This window comes from Schistocerca piceifrons, chromosome 4 (genome assembly GCF_021461385.2).
Source record: "Schistocerca piceifrons isolate TAMUIC-IGC-003096 chromosome 4, iqSchPice1.1, whole genome shotgun sequence".
Lineage (NCBI taxonomy): Eukaryota > Metazoa > Arthropoda > Insecta > Orthoptera > Acrididae > Schistocerca > Schistocerca piceifrons.
This window is the reverse complement of record NC_060141.1, coordinates 88,969,985-88,993,926: the sequence shown is the minus strand read 5'-3', so window position 1 is coordinate 88,993,926 and position 23,942 is coordinate 88,969,985. Positions and strand designations below refer to the sequence as shown.

General features: G+C 43.8%; 1 protein-coding gene and 1 non-coding gene across 2 annotated transcripts in view; both read right to left on the bottom strand.

Annotated features, from left to right (window-relative positions):
• LOC124795618 (Down syndrome cell adhesion molecule-like protein Dscam2) overlaps positions 1 to 23,942 on the bottom strand; it is a 594,927-nt gene that overhangs the window by 557,920 nt on the left and 13,065 nt on the right. The window contains exon 2 of the mRNA XM_047259690.1: positions 17,091 to 17,235. Within this exon, the coding sequence (XP_047115646.1) occupies positions 17,091 to 17,235 (145 nt within the window). The remainder of the gene's footprint in view (positions 1 to 17,090; positions 17,236 to 23,942) is intronic.
• Positions 6,119 to 6,193, bottom strand: Trnat-ugu. The gene has a single exon. It is a non-coding gene; the product is annotated as a tRNA-Thr (tRNA).

Here is a 23,942-nt window from a genome sequence, read left to right as displayed (position 1 = left end):
TTTACCGGGAGTCTTATATCTTCTTGTGCAGAGAACATGGGTTGCGCCCACTATCGCTTCAGGCAACAATACCGCAGCGAGGTGATCTTTGCACCTGGGAGCATCTACCTGCTCCGATTCCACTTCGCGGAAAATTATTTCTGTAACTGACTTAGGCAAAATACTGTGCAAATAACATGTTATCGAACTGTGGAGAACTATAAATGCGTAGACACTAGTCAGTATATCGTTTTTTCAAACCACCAACTCAGTTTAGGGAATCAGTACCACACAATAAAAAAGAATGGTTCTATACATAAAACGTATAGCTAGTCTAATCTTACATACGAAAATAATTTAAGTCAGATTGAGCCTAAATAAAGCCGACATGGAGAATGCCGCGCCTTGTGTCCTGCCATTCGCTGCAGGGCGCAGATGGGTTTTAGCACGGACACGGTTGGAAATCAGTGGGCACCAGTCATTTCAGCTGTCAGTTCCCCCGGCGGGTCGTATATCTGGCGCAGTATTTAAAATGCATTGATTTAGAATTTAAATTGGAAAGGAATTAAATGTACGCGTGATAACTCACCGCTCTACGCGAGATTTGCTAGAAAGAAGATTTCAATTATGGCGGCGGTGCGGCCGAAGCTCTCTGTATAAAATCCTGAGTGCAATTTCCCGTGAGTAATTACGCACCCTGCAGGACCTTCGAGGATGAGTGGGCGCCGAGAAAACACGCAGACGAGACGGACAATCTATTTTCTTTTTTCGCTAGCAGATATCTCTTTTTAATTTTTTGCTCCCCCGTAGCTCAATTGTTCCACGGATTATTTTTTCCACTTCATATTTCATTAAGGGAGAACTTTTCACAATGCAGGTTCAGTAAATCTGAACAGAGCACAGGAGAATGAAACAATGGATGGAAATGTTTTGCTGTCCGCCGGCTGAAGGGGTTTTCTTTTGAATTTCTGGTCCAGTAGGCGCTTGCGCTGAAATGCGTTTGTTTGTGTACGGTTTACGTGATGCTTGTTCTGTGAATCTTTGGTTTCATGGGCTCTTTCAACACAGGCAACGTAAATGTAGGTCATTGAACTGTTGGCGTTACAAAAAGTAAATTAAAAGTTCGTGATCAGTCGTCCAAGCTGGTGATTTCAAATTAGTTGCTCGCAAATAGTAGAAATTCATATGTGTCTCAAATGGCTCGGTAGCTAAGTGTGTAATTACAATGGTAGATGTACGAGTTCCCATCCCAGCTTTTTTGAGCCGTTCTGCCATGGTAGTGTCGTGCGTATGTGAAATACGCCGATTTCCATCCCTATTCGGTTTGCACGTGGCATGAAACTCCCTCTGTAACTGTTAGGTGGGACTGATTGCACTTAACTCATTTCTGATGAATCAGTGTGATCTTTAAACGAACTTGAAAGCTGATGGTTACACAAGGTGTTCTAAACCTGTTGTTGTGGTCTTCAGTCGACAGACCGGTTTCATGCTGCTCTCGATGCTAATCCATCCTGTGCAAACCTCTTGGTCTCTAAATAATTATTGCAACCTAGATCCCTCTGACTCTGGGCACTGTATTCATCTCTTGGTCTCCCTCTACGATTGTTACCTCCCACGCATCCGTCCAGTACTAAATTGGTGTTCCCTTGACGCCTCAGAATGTGTCCTACCAATCGATTCTAGTCGAGCTACGCCACGAATTTTTCTTCCCAGTTCTATTCAGTATCTCCTTACAGTTACGTGATCTACCCACCTAACATCCAGCACTCTTTAGTAGCACCTAATTTCAAAAGCTTCTATTGTCTTCATGTTCTGGATCTCATCCATGTTTCTCTTCCTTTTACTACACCCCATAAAAATACTTTCAGAAATGACTTCCTGACACTTAAATATACACTCGATGTTAAAAATTTCTCTTCTTCAGCAACGCTCTTCTTGCTGTTGCCAGTCTACATTTTTTATCCTCCCTACGCCGACTTTCATCAGTTATTCTGGTACCCAAATAGCAGAGGTCATCTATTACTTTAAGTGTCTCACTTTCTAACCTAATTCCCTCAGCATAGCCGGATTTAATTCAACTACACTCCATTATCCTCGTTTTTATTTTGTTGATGTTCATCTTATATCCTCATTTCAAGACACTGTCCATTCCGTTCAACTGCCCTTGGAAGTTCTTTGCTGTCTCTGTTTGAATTACAATGTGATCGGCAAACTCCTAAGTTTTTATTTCTTCGCCCTAGACTTTAATTCCTACTCCAATTTTTTCTTTTGTTTACTGTACTGCTCTTGAATAACATCGGAGATACGTTACCACCCTGTCTCACTCCTTTCTCAACCACTGCTTTCTTTTCGTGTTCCTCGACTCCCATAACTGCCATCTGGTTCTGTCCAAATTGTAAATAGCCTTTAGCTCCCTGTCTTTCACCCCCGCTACCTTCAAATTTGAAAGAGAGTTTTCCAGTCAACATTGTCAAAAACTTTGTCTAAGGCTACAAATGCTGTAAACGCAGGCTTATTTTTCCTTATGCTGTCTTCTATGAGACGTCGTAGGGTCACTATTGCCTCGGGTGTTCCTATATTTCTCCGGAATACAAACTGATCTTCCTCGACGTCGACTCCTACCATTTTTTCCGTTCTTCTGTAAGGAATTCGTGTTGGTATTTTGCAACCATGACTTATTAAACTGATAGTTCTATAATTTTCACACCTGTCAACATATGCTTTCTTTGGAATTGGAATATTATATTCTTCTGGACGTCTCATACATCTTGCTCACCAAATGGCAGAGTTTAGTCATGGCTGGGTCCTCCAAGGCTATCAGTAGTTCTAACAGAATGTCGTTTAATACCAGAGCCTTTTTTCGACGTAGGTCTTTCAGCGCTTTATGGAATTCTTTAAGCAGTATCATATCTAAAATCAAGTCTCCCATCTTATCTTCAACTGCGTCCCCTACCATTTCTGTAATATTGCCCTCAAGTGCATCTCTCTTGTATAGACCCTCTATGTACTCCTTCCAACTTTCTGCTTTCCCTTCTTTGCTTAGGAGTGGTTTTTCAATTGAGCGCTTGATATTCATACATATTTCTCGAAAGGTCTCTTCAATTTTCCTGTAGGCAGAATTTATCTTACCCCTAGTGATATGTGCTTCTATATCCTTACATTAGCCATTCCTGCTTAGCCACTTTGCACCTCCTGTCACTCTCATTTTTGGACGTTTTTATTCCTTTTCATCTGGTTATAAGAAAGAAAATCCGAAGTGATGCATTTTTGACTATACATGGATTCACTTTCAGGGCAATTGACGGCTTCAAGAGTATTTTAGGAGACGTTTTAGCAACAGATTTGATACAAAAATGCATGCCCATCTAGCAGCAGCGAAGAACATTTTAAAAGTATCAATATCTTAATGAAAAGATCATTTAGCTCTCGCAGTGCAGAAAGAAACTATTAACTCTCCTTAGGGAGGGCTGGAGATGGAGATATGTGTAAACTTCTATTCTGTTCAAATGGCTCTGAGCACTTAACATCTGAGGTTACCAGTCCCCTAGAACTTAGAACTACTTAAACCTAACTAACCTAAGGACATCACACACATCCATGACCGAGGCAGGATTCGAACCTGCGACTGTAGCAGTCGCGCGGTTTTAAACTGAAGCGCCTAGAACCGCTCGGCCACGGCGGCCAGCTTCTATTCTGTAGCCACGTTTATACTCCATAAGCAATCGTATAATGTTTCGGAGGGTTCTTACAGGGAAGCCCTTTATTGGGAGGTCGCAAAAGGCCCATGATGTTTACGGCATTCCACGCCCCATATATTGTCTACTACGCAACCACAATATTGTCTGCTAATGGCAACAGGGAACTGGACTGGAGGTATCCCATGGTGAGCACAGCACGAGGATACGGAGCCTAGTTGAACTGCATAGTCGACGAGTAGCTTACAACAGTTCTACAGTGCTAGAGGTGTTGATACAGTGCAGAGCAATGGCAACGATAAACCAAGGAAACATTGCATTATATCTACAACAGCAGTTGCCAATTTCGTCAGAAAGAAACCAAGGAATTTCGCAGAGTGAGAAAGAAATCGGAGATGAAATATTAGGGTATCTGCAGGATGAGTAAGTGGAATACACTCGACTGAGCGGACAATATACATGAGGAGGACAACGATGACGATACGTGCTTAACAAGTGAAAGTGATATTGACACTGGTGTCGAACCATATAGCTCATCATCCTTGACGCCAGGGAGCCAGAACTCCCGCCTTCAGTGAAACGTAGACAAGGACAGTCGCTGTCCAATGAGTGAGTACTAAACGCAATTACGTACATGAAAGATCATCCACAGCATAGTAAAAAACGACCATGAACAGATTTCGAATAAGTCAGCAGCAATACGAATTGAAGTGTATAAGAAAGGAGGAAAAGACGCACTTGTTACAAAAACTGGTGTTTACGCGTTTCAAGGATGCTCAATACAATTTACATGATAGTGACCTACTATATTATGCATATAAAATTAAGCGTGACATAGATTACAGTGACTTCAAGGGATGTAGTTGATGGTTGCATAACTTCAAAAAGTGCTACAGAATTGAAAGAAATAAGATAACTAAATTTCAAACAAAGCGCCAACTGGATGATGCACAGCAAATTAGAGAATCGGCCCGAAAATTTGTAGAGGAGATAAACAAACTTATCCCATCGTTCAGTAAGAGAATTTGAAAAGAAAATCAATATGAAAGGAATCCTTGAAATTAGAGGTACCGAGACGGTTATATCAAGGTCACTTAACATCAATGTCTTAACGAATTTGTATGCAATTATGCCGACTGTTGATCTAGATGGGCCGGCCGGACTGGCCGTGCGGTTCTAGGCGCTACAGTCTGGAGCCGAGCGACCGCTACGGTCGCAGGTTCGAATCCTGCCTCGGGCATGGATGTGTGTGATGTCCTTAGGTTAGTTAGGTTTAATTAGTTCTAAGTTCCAGGCGACTGATGAACTCAGAAGTTAAGTTGCATGGTACTCAGAGCCTTTTTTTGGTCTAGATGGTAAATTGGCTAGAAGTTCTTTATTGTGCTGCGAAAACTTGATGCTCTGTCCCTTACAGTTCTTTCTTGTGTGCGTGATCTTTCAACGGCAGTAGGAAATAATTGCGTCACATCAAGCAAGAGTGAGAAAATGGGTGTAAGAGAACTTCAACTATGGTATCATAATTGGTTTTGGCCAATAGCTGGTCACTATAATTTGCTTTTGCTTGATTCCTGGTCTTCGTATGCAAATCATAAGTCATTAGAGCAAAATATCCCTCCTGGAAAGTGTGTGGCGTTGCAATTTATACCATCTGGAATCCCTCGACAAATTCAGCCACTGGACGCTTGCTTGTTCCGTGTCTGTAAAACATATTATCGCACTATCTGCAGCTACGCCTAAAAGGACAGGCAATTTCACGATAGGCTCCACGACAGACCGTTTCGCATTCGGTTGCATGCCATTACATTCCATCAGTTCACATCACTCTTTTACACCAATATGACTCTACAGGCATTGCTTAAGAATGGATACGTAACTGAACGTCCTGTACTGTTTGGGACTCCCTAGGAGTTCGCCTTCGTTCTTGATGGTGCTAACCTTTGTACTCACTGTGGCTCGCCATTTTCCATTCGGTGTTCATGGTGCACGTTAATGGTTTATTTCGAACGTTTCTTGAATGGCGACGATGTTCATTTTGTGAACTGTAAAACATACATCCCTAGAAGTTTGATCTGTACACCTCCCAGACACTCATTTTCTGTCGCTTTCCTGATGCACATGGTGAGACATCATCAGCTAAATTTTTCCTCTCATAATTGTTAACACAACACTTTGAAATGGACTTAACTAAAGATCGAATAAACAACCTTGCATTCAAGGGGTTCCTTGGTAATGTACCGGCGTGTCAGTTACCTCATTTGCTATTTCTGTCGCTAATGGTACGTAGCAGAAACTATTGTTGGTAGTATGAAGATAGTAACTGTTCTCAAAAGAACAGATACCATTCATGACCACGTAGCTTCTCTAGAATAAATGATAATTAATCGAAACCCTCAGCTGCCGACAGGTGTTGTTGATATACCTTGAAGGGGACAGCTGAAAATGTGTGTCCCGACCGGGACTCGAACCCGGGATCTCCTGCTTACATGGCAAATGCTCTATCCATCTGAGCCACCGAGGACACAGATGAAAAGTGCGGCTGCAGGTACTTGGCATCTGTTCAAATGGCTCTGAGCACTATGGGACTTAACATCTGTGGTCATCAGTCCCCTAGAACTTAGAACTAATTAAACCTAACTAAACTAAGGACATCACACACATCCATGCCTGAGACAGGATTCGAACCTGCGACCGTAGCGGCTACGCAGTTCCAGACTGAAGCGCCTTTAACCGCACGGCCACACCGGCCGGCCGGCATCTGTTCTTTCGAGAACAGTTACCATCTTCATATATATAGTTAAAGGCTACCCAGCCATTGACCTTCGTCTGTGCGAATGCGTACTGGTTGCCCGAACTCATATGGGAATCATCACCTTCGTGTGCGCGAGTAATGAGTGGGTGGGCAAATATCTATTAGATACATTACGTATGTAGATTGTGGACAGTTGGGATGGGGAGCGTGCAAGGGATAAGTCTATGCAGTCGCGCTGTTCATCTGTGTCCTCGGTGGCTCAGAGGGATAGAGTGTCTGCCATGTAAGCAGGAGATCCCAGGTTCGAGTCCCCGCCGGGGCACACATTTTCAGCTGTCCCCATCGAGGTATATCAACAACACCTGTCGGCAGCTGAGAGTTTCAATTCATTTTCATTTATTGTTGGTATGCTTCCAAATCAGAATCCCCCTAACTTTACATTTCGCGGAATAAACCTAGGAGGAAGCAATATATTGTTTGATTAATCCAATAATTCTAACAGTAAATCATACTGTGTTGTACAACGCCACATTTTAGCGTCTCCACTGTAGTTGGATGAGTATCTCCCTGAGCTCTGTCACAATTCTCAGGTAACGAAAGTTTCCTAAGATTCATCTACCAGATTGTTTGGCACTTTCCTCGACCTATTTTTACGTGTGTACGTATGTACAGGGTTATTACAAATGATTGAAGCGATTTCACAGCTCTACAATAACTTTATTATTTGAGATATTTTCACAATTCTTTGCACACACATAAAAAAACTCAAAAAGATTTTTTAGGTATTCACAAATGTTCGATATGTGCCCCTTTAGTGATTCGGCAAACATCAAGCCGATAATGAAGTTCCTCCCACACTCGGCGCAGCATGTCCCCATCAATGAGTTCGAAAGCATCGTTGATGCGAGCTCGCAGTTCTGGCACGTTTCTTGGTAGAGGAGGTTTAAACACTGAATCTTTCACATAACCCCACAGAAAGAAATCGCATGGGGTTAAGTCGGGAGAGCGTGGAGGCCATGACATGAATTGCTGATCATGATCTCCACCACGACCGATCCATCGGTTTTCCAATCTCCTGTTTAAGAAATGCGGAACATCATGATGGAAGTGCGGTGGAGCACCATCCTGTTGAAAGATGAAGTCGGCGCTGTCGGTCTCCAGTTGTGGCATGACCCAATTTTCCAGCATGTCCGGATACACGTGTCCTGTAACGTTTTTTTCGCAAAAGAAAAAGGGGCCGTAAACTTTAAACCGTGAGATTGCACAAAACACTTTAACTTTTGGTGAATTGCGAATTTGCTGCACGAATGCGTGAGGATTCTCTACCGCCCAGATTCGCACATTGTGTCTGTTCACTTCACCATTAAGAAAAAATGTTGCTTCATCACTGAAAGCAAGTTTCGCACTGAACGCATCCTCTTCCATGAGCTGTTGCAACCGCGCCGAAAATTCAAAGCGTTTGACTTTGTCATTGGGTGTCAGGGCTTGTAGCAATTGTAAACGGTAAGGCTTCTGCTTTAGCCTTTTCCGTAAGATTTTCCAAACCGTCGGCTGTGGTACGTTTAGCTCCCTGCTTGCTTTATTCGTCGACTTCCGCGGGCTACGCGTGAAACTTGCCCGCACGCGTTCAACCGTTTCTTCGCTCACTGCAGGCCGACCCGTTGATTTCCCCTTACAGAGGCATCCAGAAGAACTGCGCATACCATCGCCGGATGGAGTTAGCAGTTGGTGGATCTTTGTTGAACTTCGTCCTGAAGTGTCGTTGCACTGTTATGACTGACTGATATGAGTGCATTTCAAGCACGACTTACGCTTTCTCGGCTCCTGTCGCCATTTTGTCTCACTGCGCTCTCGAGCGCTCTGGCGGCAGAAACCTGAAGTGCGGCTTCAGCCGAACAAAACTTTATGAGTTTTTCTACGTATCTGTAGTGTGTCGTGACCATATGTCAATGAATGGAGCTACAGTGAATTTATGAAATCGCTTCATTGTAATAGCCCTATATATATATATATATATATATATATATATATATATATATATATATATATATATATATATATGTGTGTACGCCAGGACGGTCGAACAGGGCCAAGATCTCCCGAACAGTCAACACGTGGAACTCAGTAGTGTAGATCACGTGAATGCGTCACATTCCTCCACCTCTAGAGTTTTTCTCACCTGCATCCAAAACAGCAGTGTTGGCAGCAGTTCATTCTGTGTGGCTTACTGCGTATTTCTTTAATAATGCAGGCTGTGTATTTTTTTTCGTGGGGCCCGGCCCCAGTTGCGCAATACGCAAATGAAGACAAAAAGACAGGGCTCGTCAGCGGCGGGAAATGAATGCGTTTGTTTTGCTGCGGTGGCACCGGTAAACAGAAGGCGCCTATTTTGTGCGCTGAATGGGAGCCCAGGAGGCGGCCGCGTTATTTGTTCCCGTGTTTGTTTCTTTTCTGCCGTGGGGGCCGGGCGACGTCGTTGCTGGTCGATTATGAAAAAGAAGCGAGCGAAGAGTCGACTGCTGACGCGGTCGGATGCTGGTCGCAGCGGCGTAGTAGCGCCGAGCACCGACGCACTGCAGGGCGGGTTATTAATAGGACCGGGGCAGCTCGTCCAAGGGTTGGCGGTCACCCGAAAACAAGCCCTCTTATTTAATTCATTCTCCCTTTTTCTCCCTTCTAACCTGCTCTTGACATGGCGGACATTGTAGGGCACAGCTAGTTTAGATCCGAAGGGAATAAGAGCTGGCTCGAATCGTTCGTCATAGTTCGCAGCAGTAGCCACTGTCAGATGTACGGCCAGGACTGTAATAAAAGGATATCAGGGGATACAGAGCGATTACTAATGAGCATCCACTGTAGCCGTTAGAGACGAGGAAATACGAGATACGTCTCCAGCTACCACCCATTGGGTACAACGGATTTCTAGAGCCTTCCGTTCAAAACGGCTCTGTTGAGGGAATGGGAATGTTAACTTCGGCACCCCTCACTAAACGCAAGAACTGGACTAATGAAATCTTGAAGCGAGGGAAACCATTTTCATGTAACTTTATTCTTTAACGCTACACCGCGAGAAAGTAGTTTGAATTAAATCTATTAAAACAGGATTTTTCGTTACATTCTACATCTACATCTACATCCACACTCCGCAAGCCACCCGACGGTGTGTGGCGGAGGGTTACTTTGAGTATCTCTATCGGTTCTCCCTTCTATTCCAGTCTCGTATTGTTCGTGGGAAGAAAGATTGACGGTATGCCTTTGTGTGGGTTCTAATCTCTCTGATTTTATCCTCATGGTCTCTTCGCGAGATATACGTAGGAGGGAGCAATATACTGCTTGACTCCTCGGTGATGGTATGTTCTCGAAACTTCAACAAAAGCCCGTACCGAGCTACTGAGCGTCTCTCTTGCAGAGTTTCCCACTGGAGTGTATCTACCATCTCCGTAACGCTTTCGCGATTACTAAATGATCCTGAAACGAAACGCGCTGCTCTCCATTGGATCTTCTCTACCTCTTCTATCAACCCCATCTGGTACGGATCCCACACCGGTGAGCAGTATTCAAACAGTGCGCGAACAAGTGTACTGTAACCTACGTTCTTTGTTTTCGGACTGCATTTCCTTAGGATTCTTCCAATGAATCTCAGTCTGGCATCTGCTTTACCGAAGAGTAATTTTATACGGTCATTCCATTTTAAATCACTCCTAATGCCTATTCCCAGGTAATTTATGGAATTAACTGCTTCCAGTTGCTGACCTGTTATATTGTAGCTAAATGATAAGGCTTCTTTCTTTCTATGTATTCGCAGCACATTACACTTGTCTACATTGAGATTCAATTGCCATTCCCTGCACCATGCATCAATTCGCTGCAGATCCTCCTGCATTTCAGTACAATTTTTCATTGTTACAATCTCTCGATATACCACAGCATCATCCGCAAAAAGCCTCAGTGAACTTCCGATGTTATCCGCAAGGTCATTTATATATACTGTGAATATCAACGTTTCATTTTGTTGTCTGGCAGTTGTCTAACAAAAATGTTTACGTATACGCAGTCCAATCAGATTAATGTATCCTCCACTTATGTTGGACGTCAACGTCCAATAACCACTCACAGACAACAGGTGGCAGCACTAGCAGTGGAGGATATATAAACAGTGTTGGAGAAGGGGGGCCGGCCGAAGTGGCCGCGCGGTTCTAGGCGCTTCAGTTTGGAACCGCGTGACCGCTACGGTCGCAGGTTCGAATCCTGCCTCGGGCATGGATGTGTGTGATGTCCTTAGGTTAGTTAGGTTTAACTAGTTCTAAGTTCTAGGGGACTAATGACCTCAGCAGTTGAGTCCCATAGTGCTCAGAGCCATTTGAACCATTTTTGGAGAAGGGGGGTGGGTATGCGGAAAACAGTGCAATCGTTGTCGTAATGCAAACGAAACGGAGCGATTTGTCTTACGTCCAAAATGGCAAGAGTGGAAGCATCTCCGAAGCGGCTATGTTACTAAAGTGTTCGTATGGGGCCATGGCTTAAGTACGCAGTGGGTGGACGGTAAAATGGCGCTATCCGAAACCGGTGCCAAGGCAACAGAGATGCACCGAGCGAGGTGGCGCAGTGGTTAGCACACTGGACTCGCATTCGGGAGGACGACGGTTCAATCCCGCGTCCGGCCATCCTGATTTGGGTTTTCCGTGATTTCCCTAAATCGCTTCAGGCAAATGCCGGGATGGTTCCTTTGAAAGGACACGGCCGACTTCCTTCCCCGTCCTTCCCTAATCCGATGAGACCGACGACCTCGCTGTTTGGTCTCTTCCCCCAAACAATCCAATCCAATCCAATCCAATAGACGCCGGCCGAAGTGGCCGTGCGGTTAAAGGCGCTGCAGTCAGGAACCGCAAGACCGCTACGGTCGCAGGTTCGAAACCTGCCTCGGGCATGGATGTTTGTGATGTCCTTAGGTTAGTTAGGTTTAACTAGTTCTAAGTTCTAGGGGACTAATGACCTCAGCAGTTGAGTCCCATAGCGCTCAGAGCCAGAGCCAATCCAACAGAGGTGCATAAGAGCCATAGATAACAGGGGCGAACAACTACAGGCCAATAGACAAGCAGCTATAGAACTCGATGGGCCACCAACAGTGTCTCCTGTTTAGTGAACGTTGCTGCGCATGGGCCTCCACGGCAGGTGACTGATTCACGCACCCATGCTGACTGCTGTTTATCCGTGACGGAGGCAGCAATTTACGCGCCAATAACTCTAATGGTCGTTCACTGAGCTGGGGCAGGTGGCTCTTTTTTTATGAATCATGTTTAATGCTGCATAGGACAGGCGCCTGACATTCTGCAACAACCGTCGGAAGGCCAGCGGAAGGAAGCGTTATGGTCTATGTAATGTTTTCGTGGCATTCCTTGTGTGATATAGTTTTTCTGGAAGTCGCACTGGATCAACACAGGTATGCATTTATCCTTAGAGACTATGCCCGCCGCGCAGGATTAGCCAAGCGGTGTAAGGCGTTACAGTCATGGATTGTGCGGCAGGTCCCTGCGGAGGTTCGAGTCCTCCCTCGAGAATGGGTGTGTGTGTTTGTCCTTAGGGTAATTTAGGTTAAGTAGTGTGTATGCTTAGGGAGTGGTGACCTTAGCAGTTACGTCCCATAAGATTTCACACACATTTGAACATTTGAGAGTATGCCCACCTCTACGTGCAGTATGTTTTTGTCCTCTGCACTAAAGCATCTACCTGCAGGACAATGCAATGTGCCAGAAAGCTCGCAGTGTCTGTAGCTCGAAGAGCATCGGGCTAAGTTTACCGTACTCCCCTGGCCACCAAACTCTCCGCATTTAAGCCCAGTCGAAAATCTGTGGGACCAGCTTGATGGATCCTCAAACGAGAAAATGTAACGTGGCTGGTCAGGGCAGTGGAGTCGGCAAGGCTGAACATCCCTGTCGCTACCTTCCAGAACCTCACCGACTCTTTCCCGCACGTCTCGCGCTGCTGAAGGTGGCTATTCAGGCTTTTGGCAGGTGGTCGCATTAATATGAGTGGACAGTGTAGTCACCCCTTTAAAAGAGCGCACTCCTCACACTGTATAACCGACACCAGGGGGACTTGTGACCCCCCAAAGCTGACGTAAATCACGGCAGTGAAGTGGTGTTCACGTGGCAGCCGGTTGCATCGATTCAGAGCAGTGTCCGTGTGAGAAGGGAGCTCTACAGGTGAATTTGACTGAAGAAATCTAATCAGGCAAGTCATGGTGTGGTGTTGACGCAACGTTTCAACGAGTGTCCTGCTCGTCATATTGAAACAAAGTGAAGGATTCGTGTCCAGTCCGTTCCTGTGCAGCGGCTGGAACACAGACCCATCGGGTCCCCGGCTGCGGAGTCTGTCATCCAAAGGTTGAAAGGAAAGGGACCGGACATGAACCCGACACTTCGCCTCAAGATGTCGAGTAGGAAACTCGTCGAGGCGTTGCGACAACACGATACCACGGCTCGACTGATAACCCGAGAAGCTGTAATTGACGAAGCTACCATGTTTAATCACAAGACCTAAGTATTATTGAGTCTTTTGAAAGGTAGCAATCAGATTCCCTGCAGTTTGTTTGCTCTACTGGATCTGCACATCAATGAGCAGATTCAGTTCGGTATGGAACATCTGAACAGAATTGTAGACGCCGAACTGGAGGCCGTAATCAATTTAGAGACGATTTAGAGTGTCTCTTATGGAAGTGACTAAGTTTTAGTTGGCACTTTCAGCTGTACCACGATTATGGCTGTGTCAGCACTAATGCTGCTTGCATATTATGGCAAGGTGTCACTATTAATTCGGAACACACACGTTTTCCACAGACGAATTTTAGTGGCGGAACGGTAATTGTTGCCCGCACCTGTAGCCGTTACTCCTCGATATATTCCCACACCACGGGACTGCATTCTTCTGGGGTCGCTCGGTGTCTATGTCGCAGCGAGGCGCTGCTGGCGGGATGATCAGCATTAGCCGCACAAGTTGTGGTTCGGTTCTCCACCGTCCTGTTTGCTGGCCGTCAGTCATTCCGAGAGTGGTTCTCGATCAATCACGGCAGACAGCTGACTGATGGCACTCTGCTAAATCGATCGTGTGCATACGATCGTGTACGTCACCATTCAGTCAACAAAAATCCACCTAGTTTAATAAAAGCCATGCCCACGTTTTGCAGTCATCGGCGTAGAGTTAGTACTGACAGCTCAGACATCGCCGCTGAAGTGAATCCTGTATTTGAAAGCTGCTCGTTTCTGAAGGTGTAATTCATAGGTTTTATTCATTCTTTGGTATACCACCTCTTTTCCGACAAAAATATTTAGCCTTAAAAAAATAAAGGAAACTTCGACTTCCGCTCAATAACGTAGCTCATGTTAGCGATCAAACGGTACTTTTTGGAACAGTGATCTGGTGGCCCCCTCAGGTCGCCTGGTGTAACGACATTAATTTTTCGATATACGACGAAATCGTGGGATTCGCACTTTGCGGTATTTGGACAGATCTTAAGCATAGCCATAGACGGATCTTACAAGGCAGCAGCAAAGAGGGCGAGTTGTCTTGAACTTTTAAATAAAATATGAACATGACTGTGTGTGTTACGATTTATTGTTGTTGTGCTTCACTATACAGAAACATTTTTGCTATTGCAGTTTGCTTGTAAACAAATGTAATTGTTCCGTGCTTCCACGAAGTAGCTCTCGAGGTCCGTTTGGATTGTTATAATACTCAACCTATCTAATAACCTGAACGAAAGATACGTATGCTGGAACTCTCCGTTTAACTTGCCACAACAAACTTGTTGTTGAAGCAAGCTTTCCAACAAGAAACAATGTGGAAACGTGCGAATGTTTTGCTGTACGATTAATGCTTTCAACTTTAATTATCGATGTACTGGGAGAAGATAATTTTAAATAGCTCTGAAAGAGAGGATCACAGAGAACAGAGATAAGTACCACTGACAACATAGTGAAATGCGCGTACAGGCACTTAACTGAAATATTGCTACGATGTCTTCCATTATTCTGAAGTGTTGCACTATCTCGGGATGTCGAATATACTAGCTACTGAGCGTGCATAAACAGCAAACACTTTTATATTCTTTATACTGAATATATTTGCGCGGATTTAATTGATATTTTTCAATTACTACAGAATGTGGAACAAATAATGATGTACTATTTCGTTCTTTAGACGACGTTTGGCAAAGCCTACTCGTAACAAATACTACTTAGATATGCAAATGAGAAAGGAAATTCGGAAAGTGTCACTTAAAATGAAACATGAAACAGTAAATTAGAACAGATTGCTTTTATTCTACAACATACTAGCAAATAAGCAGTTGGTAGTTATTTTAAATGTGATCCATATTCTATTTTTCTTGCAAATGTAATTCACTTAAACATTTGTGTGTACTGGTTCCATGTTAAGGGAAGTACTAGTTAGACAGTCAGCAATTAAGTCTGGAATCTGTTTATTAATGTTTGTTTCTAGGATTCAGAAAATAGTATTGTACACTGGTGTGCAAAACGTAAGGATCAACGATCGTCCAGCAACTGTCAACCGCGCTGGTGGAGGAATGGAACGCACTACCTCCAGAACTGTTTACCAACATTGTGGCCAGAGTGGGAGCACGTTGCAGACCATCCATTGCCATTTTTGGTTGTCACACATCCTATTAAGAACAATGCCTCATGTATTGAAGTGTCTGTGGGACCCTCATGAATTGCTATGACTTCAGTGTAATTGAAGAATTATCACCCTAAAGGGGTTAAGCGCCAGTTTTGCATGAATTAGGTTTTCTACTTCGTTAGGTGGTATGTGAACAGGGTTTTTAGATACTGGAAAGACTATCGCCAACATGGCTGATGTAGATACTACTAAGAACAGTAGATGGTATGAGAGGCAATCCTTGTGATGATGAAGATGTTGGATTGTAAGGCGCTCAACATCGTGGTCATCAGCGCCCGTACAAGTTCCCAGTCTTTCCTGTTCCATTCTCGCCACTTCCCAAATGACGATGAGATGATGACAACACAGACACACAGCCCCTGGGAGGAGAAAAATCCCTGACCCGGCCGGGAATCGAACCCGGGACCCGTGATCATAGCAACGCTAGCCACTAGACCACGAGACGCGGACAGTTCTTGTGACTTATTTCTGCTAAATAGGGTAAGTGCAGAATAAGTTACACGAATTAACTATACTGGACGTAGGGCTGATATATTTCTGCTTGATCGTCCCATTTTGTAGTCTGTCTCTTGCATGTCTTCATTGCCGTTACAGTGGATAGTGCAAACAATTTGAATAATTCAGCAAAGGGAAGTAACAGAAAAGCTGGTAACCCTAAAAGACAGCGTGAGCAAATGTGAGGAAGCATTTTGTACCTGATGATATAATGAACACCATAGCAATGGCTCGCTGTAAGCAGCATTTTAAAGTTGTTCACATGAAGGACAGCTATTTTATGGACTTTCAATAAGCAGCTAATATGGTCATCAGCACAACTGGGATTAATATAAGTTCTGCCTCATGGATTAAAACCACCACGCCTGGGAATTCACTTACAGACATTTGATAAAGTAGAGGGATAGGAAATGTTATGAATGTTGTTGAAGGAAGGGTGACGAAGATTTCAAAACGCTCACTTTCAGTAAGATCGCTGGTGCAAGACGATTATATTCAAAGCAGAAAAGGGACATCAAACTTATCTGAGCTACACATACAATTTTACAGTGGATTGTCCCAAGACGCACAGTAAAATGATTACTAGAGACAGAAAAATTACAAAACCTGTTTGCTGGACTTGCTTGTCGGGTTAGAATTTCAGTGCAAAATCTTCAAATGTTTAAAATGTGTGTGAATTCCTAAGGGACCAAACTGCTTAGGTCATCGGTCCCTAGACTTAGACACTTCTTAAACTAACCTACGCTAAGAACAATAACCACACCCATGCCCAAGGGAGGACTTCAACCTCCGGCGAGAGGAAATTTCAGTGCACATTTATTTGGATAATTCACTGTTTAATAGTTACTTTTGTATGATCATGAAAAGTGACAACTTTCTATTCTGAAGTCAGGGAGCATGTGTTAATGTAGAGGTTGTGCATATTTATGTTCTTGTTATCTAAATAAAGTTTATTCTGAAAACCTAGGGTGTGCGTATTGTTACTCAGGCCTATTTTCATGATTACCCGTCAATTATTGTCTTTCAATAAAAGTGTAATTTCTGTCCGCCTCATTGCGTATTTCTTTCAGTTACCAAGTGTGCTGTACTGTAGCATTTTTTCCTACGTATGGCCCAAGTTTCAATGCGCGATATTACTTAGCAGTGACACATGACGCGAAAACTTCTTGTATCCTTCAGTTTTGCTCAACAGTGTGGATGGTGTTGTTTTTAAAGAGAAACGCTTCAGACGAAAGGGAGAGTTGTTACGAAAGTCTCTTACGAATAAGGCGTATTCATAATCTCGGGCTCTCTCTCATGTTTATCGTTATAGCATGATATGCTTCCAATTTCTTGAAACACGAAAAATAGTAGGAACTGCAGTCGCAATAAATAAAATTGGTTGACAGCTGTAGGTGATGAGTGAAGTGCTATCTGATCAGAAGGCGCTCCGCCGTGCGCGCGGCGTTGCAGTAGTGCGCATGCGTGGGCGGGCCTACCTGCCGTTGGTGGGCAGCGGGAAGCCGTCGAGCGTCCAGGCGATCTGCGGAGTGGGGTTCCCCGAGGCGCTGCACTTGAGGGACACCGCCGGCCCCGGCTGAAGCGTCTGCTCGATGAAGCTGTACAGCAGCACCGGCGGCGCGTCTGCCAACACACCGCAGGGCGTTCCCTCTCACTCCCTTCTCACTCCCTTTCCTCTACACAGGGCGCCCCAGTTACATCCACCACCCCACATAACTTTTAATCAAGAAACAAAGTGAAAGAAAAAATTGTCAGGTAAATGTTATTTAGCAGGCAGGGAGGACAGTATCCACGATGACTGACATCTTGGAGCTTTGCTCGTTACGAAGTGTTTCTTAATAACACCCTTTAGTTTTTAGTAGCTGCGTACCTATCATTGTCCGAGTATGTATTTATCCCATCTTCCATTAATCCATCTCCTTCTTTCCCCTCTGTCAGTCCTCTCAATCCATATCCTTCAGCTTCCACGCTCCGTCCATCTCCTCCTGCCTCTCTCTCTGTCCATCTGCTCCTTCCCCTTCCCATGTTCTCCATCTTGCTGTGCCAATCTCCTCTACCCCCCCCCCCCCCCTTTCAGTTGCATCGCTTCCCCCTCCCTCTCTTTGTGTGTCTCCTTCTCCCCCCTCTCCCTGCCCATCTCTTCCTCCCCCTGTTCTGTCCACACTTCCTCTTTCCTTCCTCTCTCCATCTGTCCATTTTACCCTCACCCTCTCTCTGTCCATCTACTCTTCCCCTGCTTGTGTCGATCTCCTCTTCCCCACCTCTTTCCACCTCTCTTCCCATCCCCTCCTTCCCCCCTCTCTGTCCATCTCCTCCTTACCCACTATCTGTCCGTCCATCTCTTCCTCCCCTCTTATCCCTCCACGTTGTCATACGAACCACACTGGTGGTTCTCAGCACTGCACTTTCCAAATCGTACCTGTATACCAGATTTGATTGAAATCGTTTCAGCTTCAGTGTGAGCTTTTTTTTACCTGTGCCTTTCTCGCGTACGCACATGTCAAATATGTTTCACATATATTAAACATAGTTCACACGAATTTATATGCATGTTTCACCTGCGTTTCTGTCGAATTTCGCGATGTGATTTCATTTTCACGCAGCTCAATGTTTATGATGTTGTGTCGCCTGAACTATGTGTCGTAAAATAGTTTTCCTGGTACATTCAGTGGTATATTTGTGAATACTGTCTGCAAAATGTCACGAATACAGTTAATAGTAATGAAGTGATAATTTAAAAAAGTCATGGTTCAGGTGTGTGTTTTACTGGATGAACAGCGAAAACGAAGTAAGGATGAACTTTTTCCTTTCGTCATTTTGTGAGGAATTTCAGCGAAAGAAAGTTTCGTAAGGGTTTGAAATTACGTGTAAAGTTTGTTGCAGGCAGCTACTGTAACTGCTCTCATTCTCAAATACTCGATGAATAAAATATAGGTATCACTCGTTATGAACTACGCTGCTTTCTCTCCCCCACCCCTTTGAGAGGTAGGCGCTTCTCGCCCCCACAGCGATTCTTGCCAGGCAGTATGTGTGTGTTGGGTTGTTTAGGGAAGGAGACCAGACAGCGAGGTCATCGTTCTCATCGGATTAGGGAAGGATGGGGAAGGAAGTCGGCCGTGCCCTTTCAAGGAGACCATCCCGGCATTTGCCTGGAGCGGTTTAGGGAAATCACGGAAAACCTAAATCAGGATGGCCGGACGCGGGAGGGCAGTGTGTGATATGTGCACCAAGTTGAGCTTAAGTCGGTTTAGTGATGTAGGAGGAGATGTGGAACATACATACATACACATTTACAGTATATATACAGATATAGGTACGTCCATTTTTGTGATATGTATGGATTCGATGATAATCCACGTTCCCTCCTCAACATTTGTTCAAAAATCAATCACAGTTACCATTCAAGCAAACATAACGTTCATTTGTTATAATTATTGCTACGGTATTTGGCTGAAAAATATCATATAATGTAGAAATATACCGCAGTTTTATTGTTATGTAAACACAACGAACCAAGAGCTCTTGTAAACTGACTTACTATGACTCCAGTTAATGAAGCCACGATCTACGTAGCAGATTTTTTCTCAGAGGATTTGGCTACTCTTTTTATACGTTGTCTTACTGATGGTTCCACGGGACAATGAATTCTAGCAAGTCGATGACGCCACAGAGGGTAACCCATCTGGTCCTGCCATCGCTAATGCAATATGGAAAAATTCGCGCAATCAGCGCTACAAGAAGCAAGTGAGAAAGCACCTTGATTTTATCGATATATGGATGATTACTCGGTAGAATGATTTTAGAATGATTCTTACGTTATGTGAATAATGTGAATCAAACAATGTAGTTTACTATGGAAATCAAAAGGACAGCAAAATATTCTTCTCGGTTCTTTTGGTTATCTGAGAGACATACGGACAGTTGGAATATAAAGTATTTCGCCAAGTCATTCAGCAGATATTTATGTAAGGACTCCAAACATCACCCACAGCAAAAGGAGGTGTTCAAACGGCCCTGTGCACTATGCGACTTAACTTCTGAGGTCATCAGTCGCCTAGAACGTAGAATTAATTAAACCTAACTAACCTAAGGACATCGCACACATCCATGCCCGAGGCAGGATTCGAACCTGCGACCGTAGCGGTCGCTCGGCTCCAGACTGTAGTGCACGGAACCGCACGGCCACTCCGTGTCACTGTAAGTTCGGGAGAGCGAAAATGATTTGCTCGCCGGATCACCTACAAGGCGAGTTAACAATCCGGGTCCAAACTTTCCAGAAAAACCACTATTCAGATAAAGAAGTAAACAGAGTTCTGCGAGTATACAGGAGGTCGAAGAACAACGATTAAAAAAAAGATGCAAGGACACAGCCGCTCTCCCTTGCAGTAAAAATGTAAGTGAAGTAAGGTTAGTATGATTTTGCAGACAGATAACATTTGATCGAATTTTAGGCCAACAAAGAAAATGTCAGGGCTTCAGATCTCTAAAGGATAAACGCTACCAAAATGGTATTACACATGTCAGAATTTAACAATCGTCCGTGATCGCAGTGCAGAGAAGATTCCTTTTGTAGGGCTATGTCAAAGGTCTCGTGTATTTTCCATCCTTATTTTCCTCCTTCCCCGAAAACAATTCCAGAACTCATAATACGCATTTCTAATGCGTTCACGTCGGTGACTCCACATATGCGTCAGAATTTATAGCGTGAAATGGAGTCTCCGACTAACCGAAATCACCCATAGTGCATGTAAAACACTTAAATCTTCTTTTACATGCTAAGTAATTCTTACAGATGTATCTTTATGCGTTAAATAATTATAGCCGTTTGTAATATTTATGTTCATTTTGAATTTCCTGCCAGTGAAATAATTCATTTATTTGTATCCATGCAGTGTTATCTGCGAAAATCATCTAGATATTTCACTTAATCAGTTGCTCAATGATTTTCTATAGCACATGGTCAAAATTCAGTCGCTAACTGAACACGCTTCATATCTGTATGTATGCTACGCATTGCACGATAAACATTCATCGCCTTTAAGATGTTCTGAGCAAACTTGGTTCAGCATCCGCTTTCAGAAGTGCCGCTCCCAGAGCACCATTTGTTTGCACCTCTCTATCTCTCTCTCTCTCTCTCTTTCTGCTTGTTCCCTTCCTCCACCCCCTCTTATCCTGCCTACTTCCTCGAGCGCTTTGTTTACTTCCATTAAGAATACGCGCGGAGAGATTCTCAGACCTCGGTCTGATATTTCACGTTTCACCCTCGACTAATTTCAGAGACTACTGCTGCCCCCCCCCCCCCCCCCCATCCCTCCCCCTCCAGCGCCGTGTCCATCCGGCCGCCTGCAGGGCTGCGGAAGACTCCGTACTTTCAATCTCCGGCTTGTTTTGTTTCGGAATCTTAATGTCTTCCTCCCCCTCTCTTCCTGCACACCCCTCTTCGACGGTATTAGACCTGATTACCCGCCCTTAGCGACTGATTAAATTCTCTTAAATTGAATTTACTTCGCTCGGGGGGATTTCCTTTGCCGAAAATTTATTTGCTACGTAATTTTCTTTCTTCCTGCTGTCGAGGTGAAAGATGCGACAACTTTGGAAGACTTTGTGATTTTGGACGAGAACAAACTGCCGTAAAATCACTTTGTCGTAAGTTGTAGGGTATCGGTAACGAACTGGTTTAGTTGAAGACAGGTAAGCAAGACGCGGAATGTAATTTAAACTATATACCAAGGAGGGCTACAGAGAACAGATTGAAAATTAACTACAGTAAAATAGTGCATACGGATTCTGAGAATCAACCTCTTGTACAAGCGAAATTTTGTAATGAGGACATAATCAATTAAAAGGCTAAATAGTTTGTTATTTTAGGAATGTGAAAATGTATTAAACGGTTTTGCTGGAAGCATCGACCGGCCCGGATAACCGAGCGTGTTAAGCGCAGATCTCGGGATGCAGGGAGGTGAGCCAGCCACACATGGAATACGCCTCGCGTACTACCGACTTCAGTTGGTGAGACGGCCAGCCCGGATGTGGATTTTTGGTAGTTTGTAACAGCCAACTACGTAAATAACGTGCTGATACCGCCATCCCGCCACAGATACATTGGACGCAAACACTTAGGAAACTCTTTCACACTTGAACATTAGATTTACTCTAAACACAGATGGTGTATACGGGGTCCATCCCGTGTAGAGTGCCAAAACTTCGCGGAGATGTTATTTACGTTGTAATTTTGGTTTCAATGAATAAATAACCGTAATTTGAGACGTCAGTCTCCTGGCTGGTTTGATGCGGTTGTCACAGATTCATCTCCTGCGTCAACCTCTTAGTCTTCGAATAACAATTCTTGCACCCCACGTCCTCAATTATTTGCTGGATGTATTCAGATCTTTCTTTACAGTTTCTACTCTTTACAATTTCTCCTAGCACTATGAAGTTTCTTCTCTGATGCCCTAGAAAATGTCCTACCTTCTTGCTGTCAGAGTTTTCAATACATTCATTTTTTTGCCGATTCTGCGGAGAACTTCCTCATTCCTTTCCTTATCAGTTCACCTAATTTTCCACATTCTTCTGTAGTACCACATATTCTGTTCCGGCTTTCACGTAGTCCATATTTGATTACCATACAACGTTAAGTTCGAAACGTACATTCTCTGAAATTTCTTCCTCAAATTAAGACCAGTGTAGACTTCTCTTGGCCAGGAATGCCCTTTGTTCCAGTGCTAGTCCGCTCTTTACATCCTCCATGATCCGTCCATTATGGGTTATTTAGCTACCTAGGTAGAAGAATTCCTTAACTTCACCTACTTCGTGATCATCAATCCTGATGTTAAGTTCCTCGCTGCTTTCATTTCTGCAACTCCTCATTGTTTTTGTCTTTCTTCCTCTCAATCCATACATTGTACTCATTAGACTGTTCATTCCATGCAACAAATACTGTAATTCTTCTTCACGTTCACTGAGAATAGCAATGTCATCAGCGAATTTTATCATTGATACCCTTTCACCCTCAATTTAAATGCCATCCTTGAACATTTCGTTTATTTTCGTCATTGCTTCTTCGACGATTGAACAATAGAGCCGAAAGACTGTATCCCTGTCGACACCCTTCTTAATCCGAGCACTTCGTTCTTGTCTTCCACTCTTACTGTTCCCTCTCGGTTCTTGTACATACTGCACGCCTTAACTCAGAATTCGAACATATTGCACTATTTTACATTGTCTAATTCTTTGGCTAGGTCGACGAATCCTGTGAGCTTCTCTTGGTTTTTCTTCAACCTTGCTTGCATTATCAAGCGCAACGTCAGAACTGCTTCTCTGGTGCCTTTACCTTTCCTACAGACAAACTGATCGTCTAACTGTTCCTGAGTTTTCTTTTCCATTCTTCTAGGTATTATTATTGTCAGCAGCTAAGATGAATGACCTGCTGAGTTGAATGACCGACAGAATTCGCGTTTATCTGCCCTCGCTATTTTCGGAATTGTGTGGATGAAATTTCTTCGAAAGTGTGATAGTAATTCGCCAGTCTCGTAGATTTTCCACACCACCCTGCATAGTTGCTTGGTTGCCACTTCCTCCACTGATGTAGAAATTCCAATGGAATGTTATGTACCCCTTCTGACTTATTTGCTTTGAAGTCTTCCAGAGTTCATTTGAATTCTGATTCTAGTACTTGATTCCTTATGTCATCCCTATTACTCTTCTGTCTAATCGACAAGTCGTCAGTGCATTCTTTCAACCAATATCCTCTCCCCTTTGTGTTTAACAGTGCAACTCCTATTGCACTCTTAATGTTAACACCCTTCCTTTCAATTTCTTCGAAGGTTGATTTGACTTTTCTAACTGAAGAATCAATCCTCCCGACGATCATTCCTTTTTAGATTTCTTCGCATTTTCCCTGCATCCAGGTCGCCATGGCTGCCCTGCATTTGCTATTTATTTCATTCCTAAGGGATGTATGTTGTAGTATTCCTGTTTTTTTATGAACATTTTAGTACTCCTTTCTTTTGTCGATCAGTTGAATTATTTCATCTGTTACCTAACGTTTTTTCCGCATTTACCTTCCTTTTTACCTATGTTCATCATTCCAACATCCGTGGCTGCTCTTTTTAAAGATGCCCATTCCTCTTCAACTGCAATGCCTATTGAGCTATTCATTACCGCAGTATTAACATTCTTAGCGAATTTCAAACGCGTCTCGTTATTTCTCAGTATTTTTCCTATTCTGACTCTATTATATTTTGTAGTGTCATATTTTACGAGAACATTGTGCAATCAGAAATGATACTGTCACCTTAGAAAGAAAAGGCTGTCAGAACAATCTGCAGTGT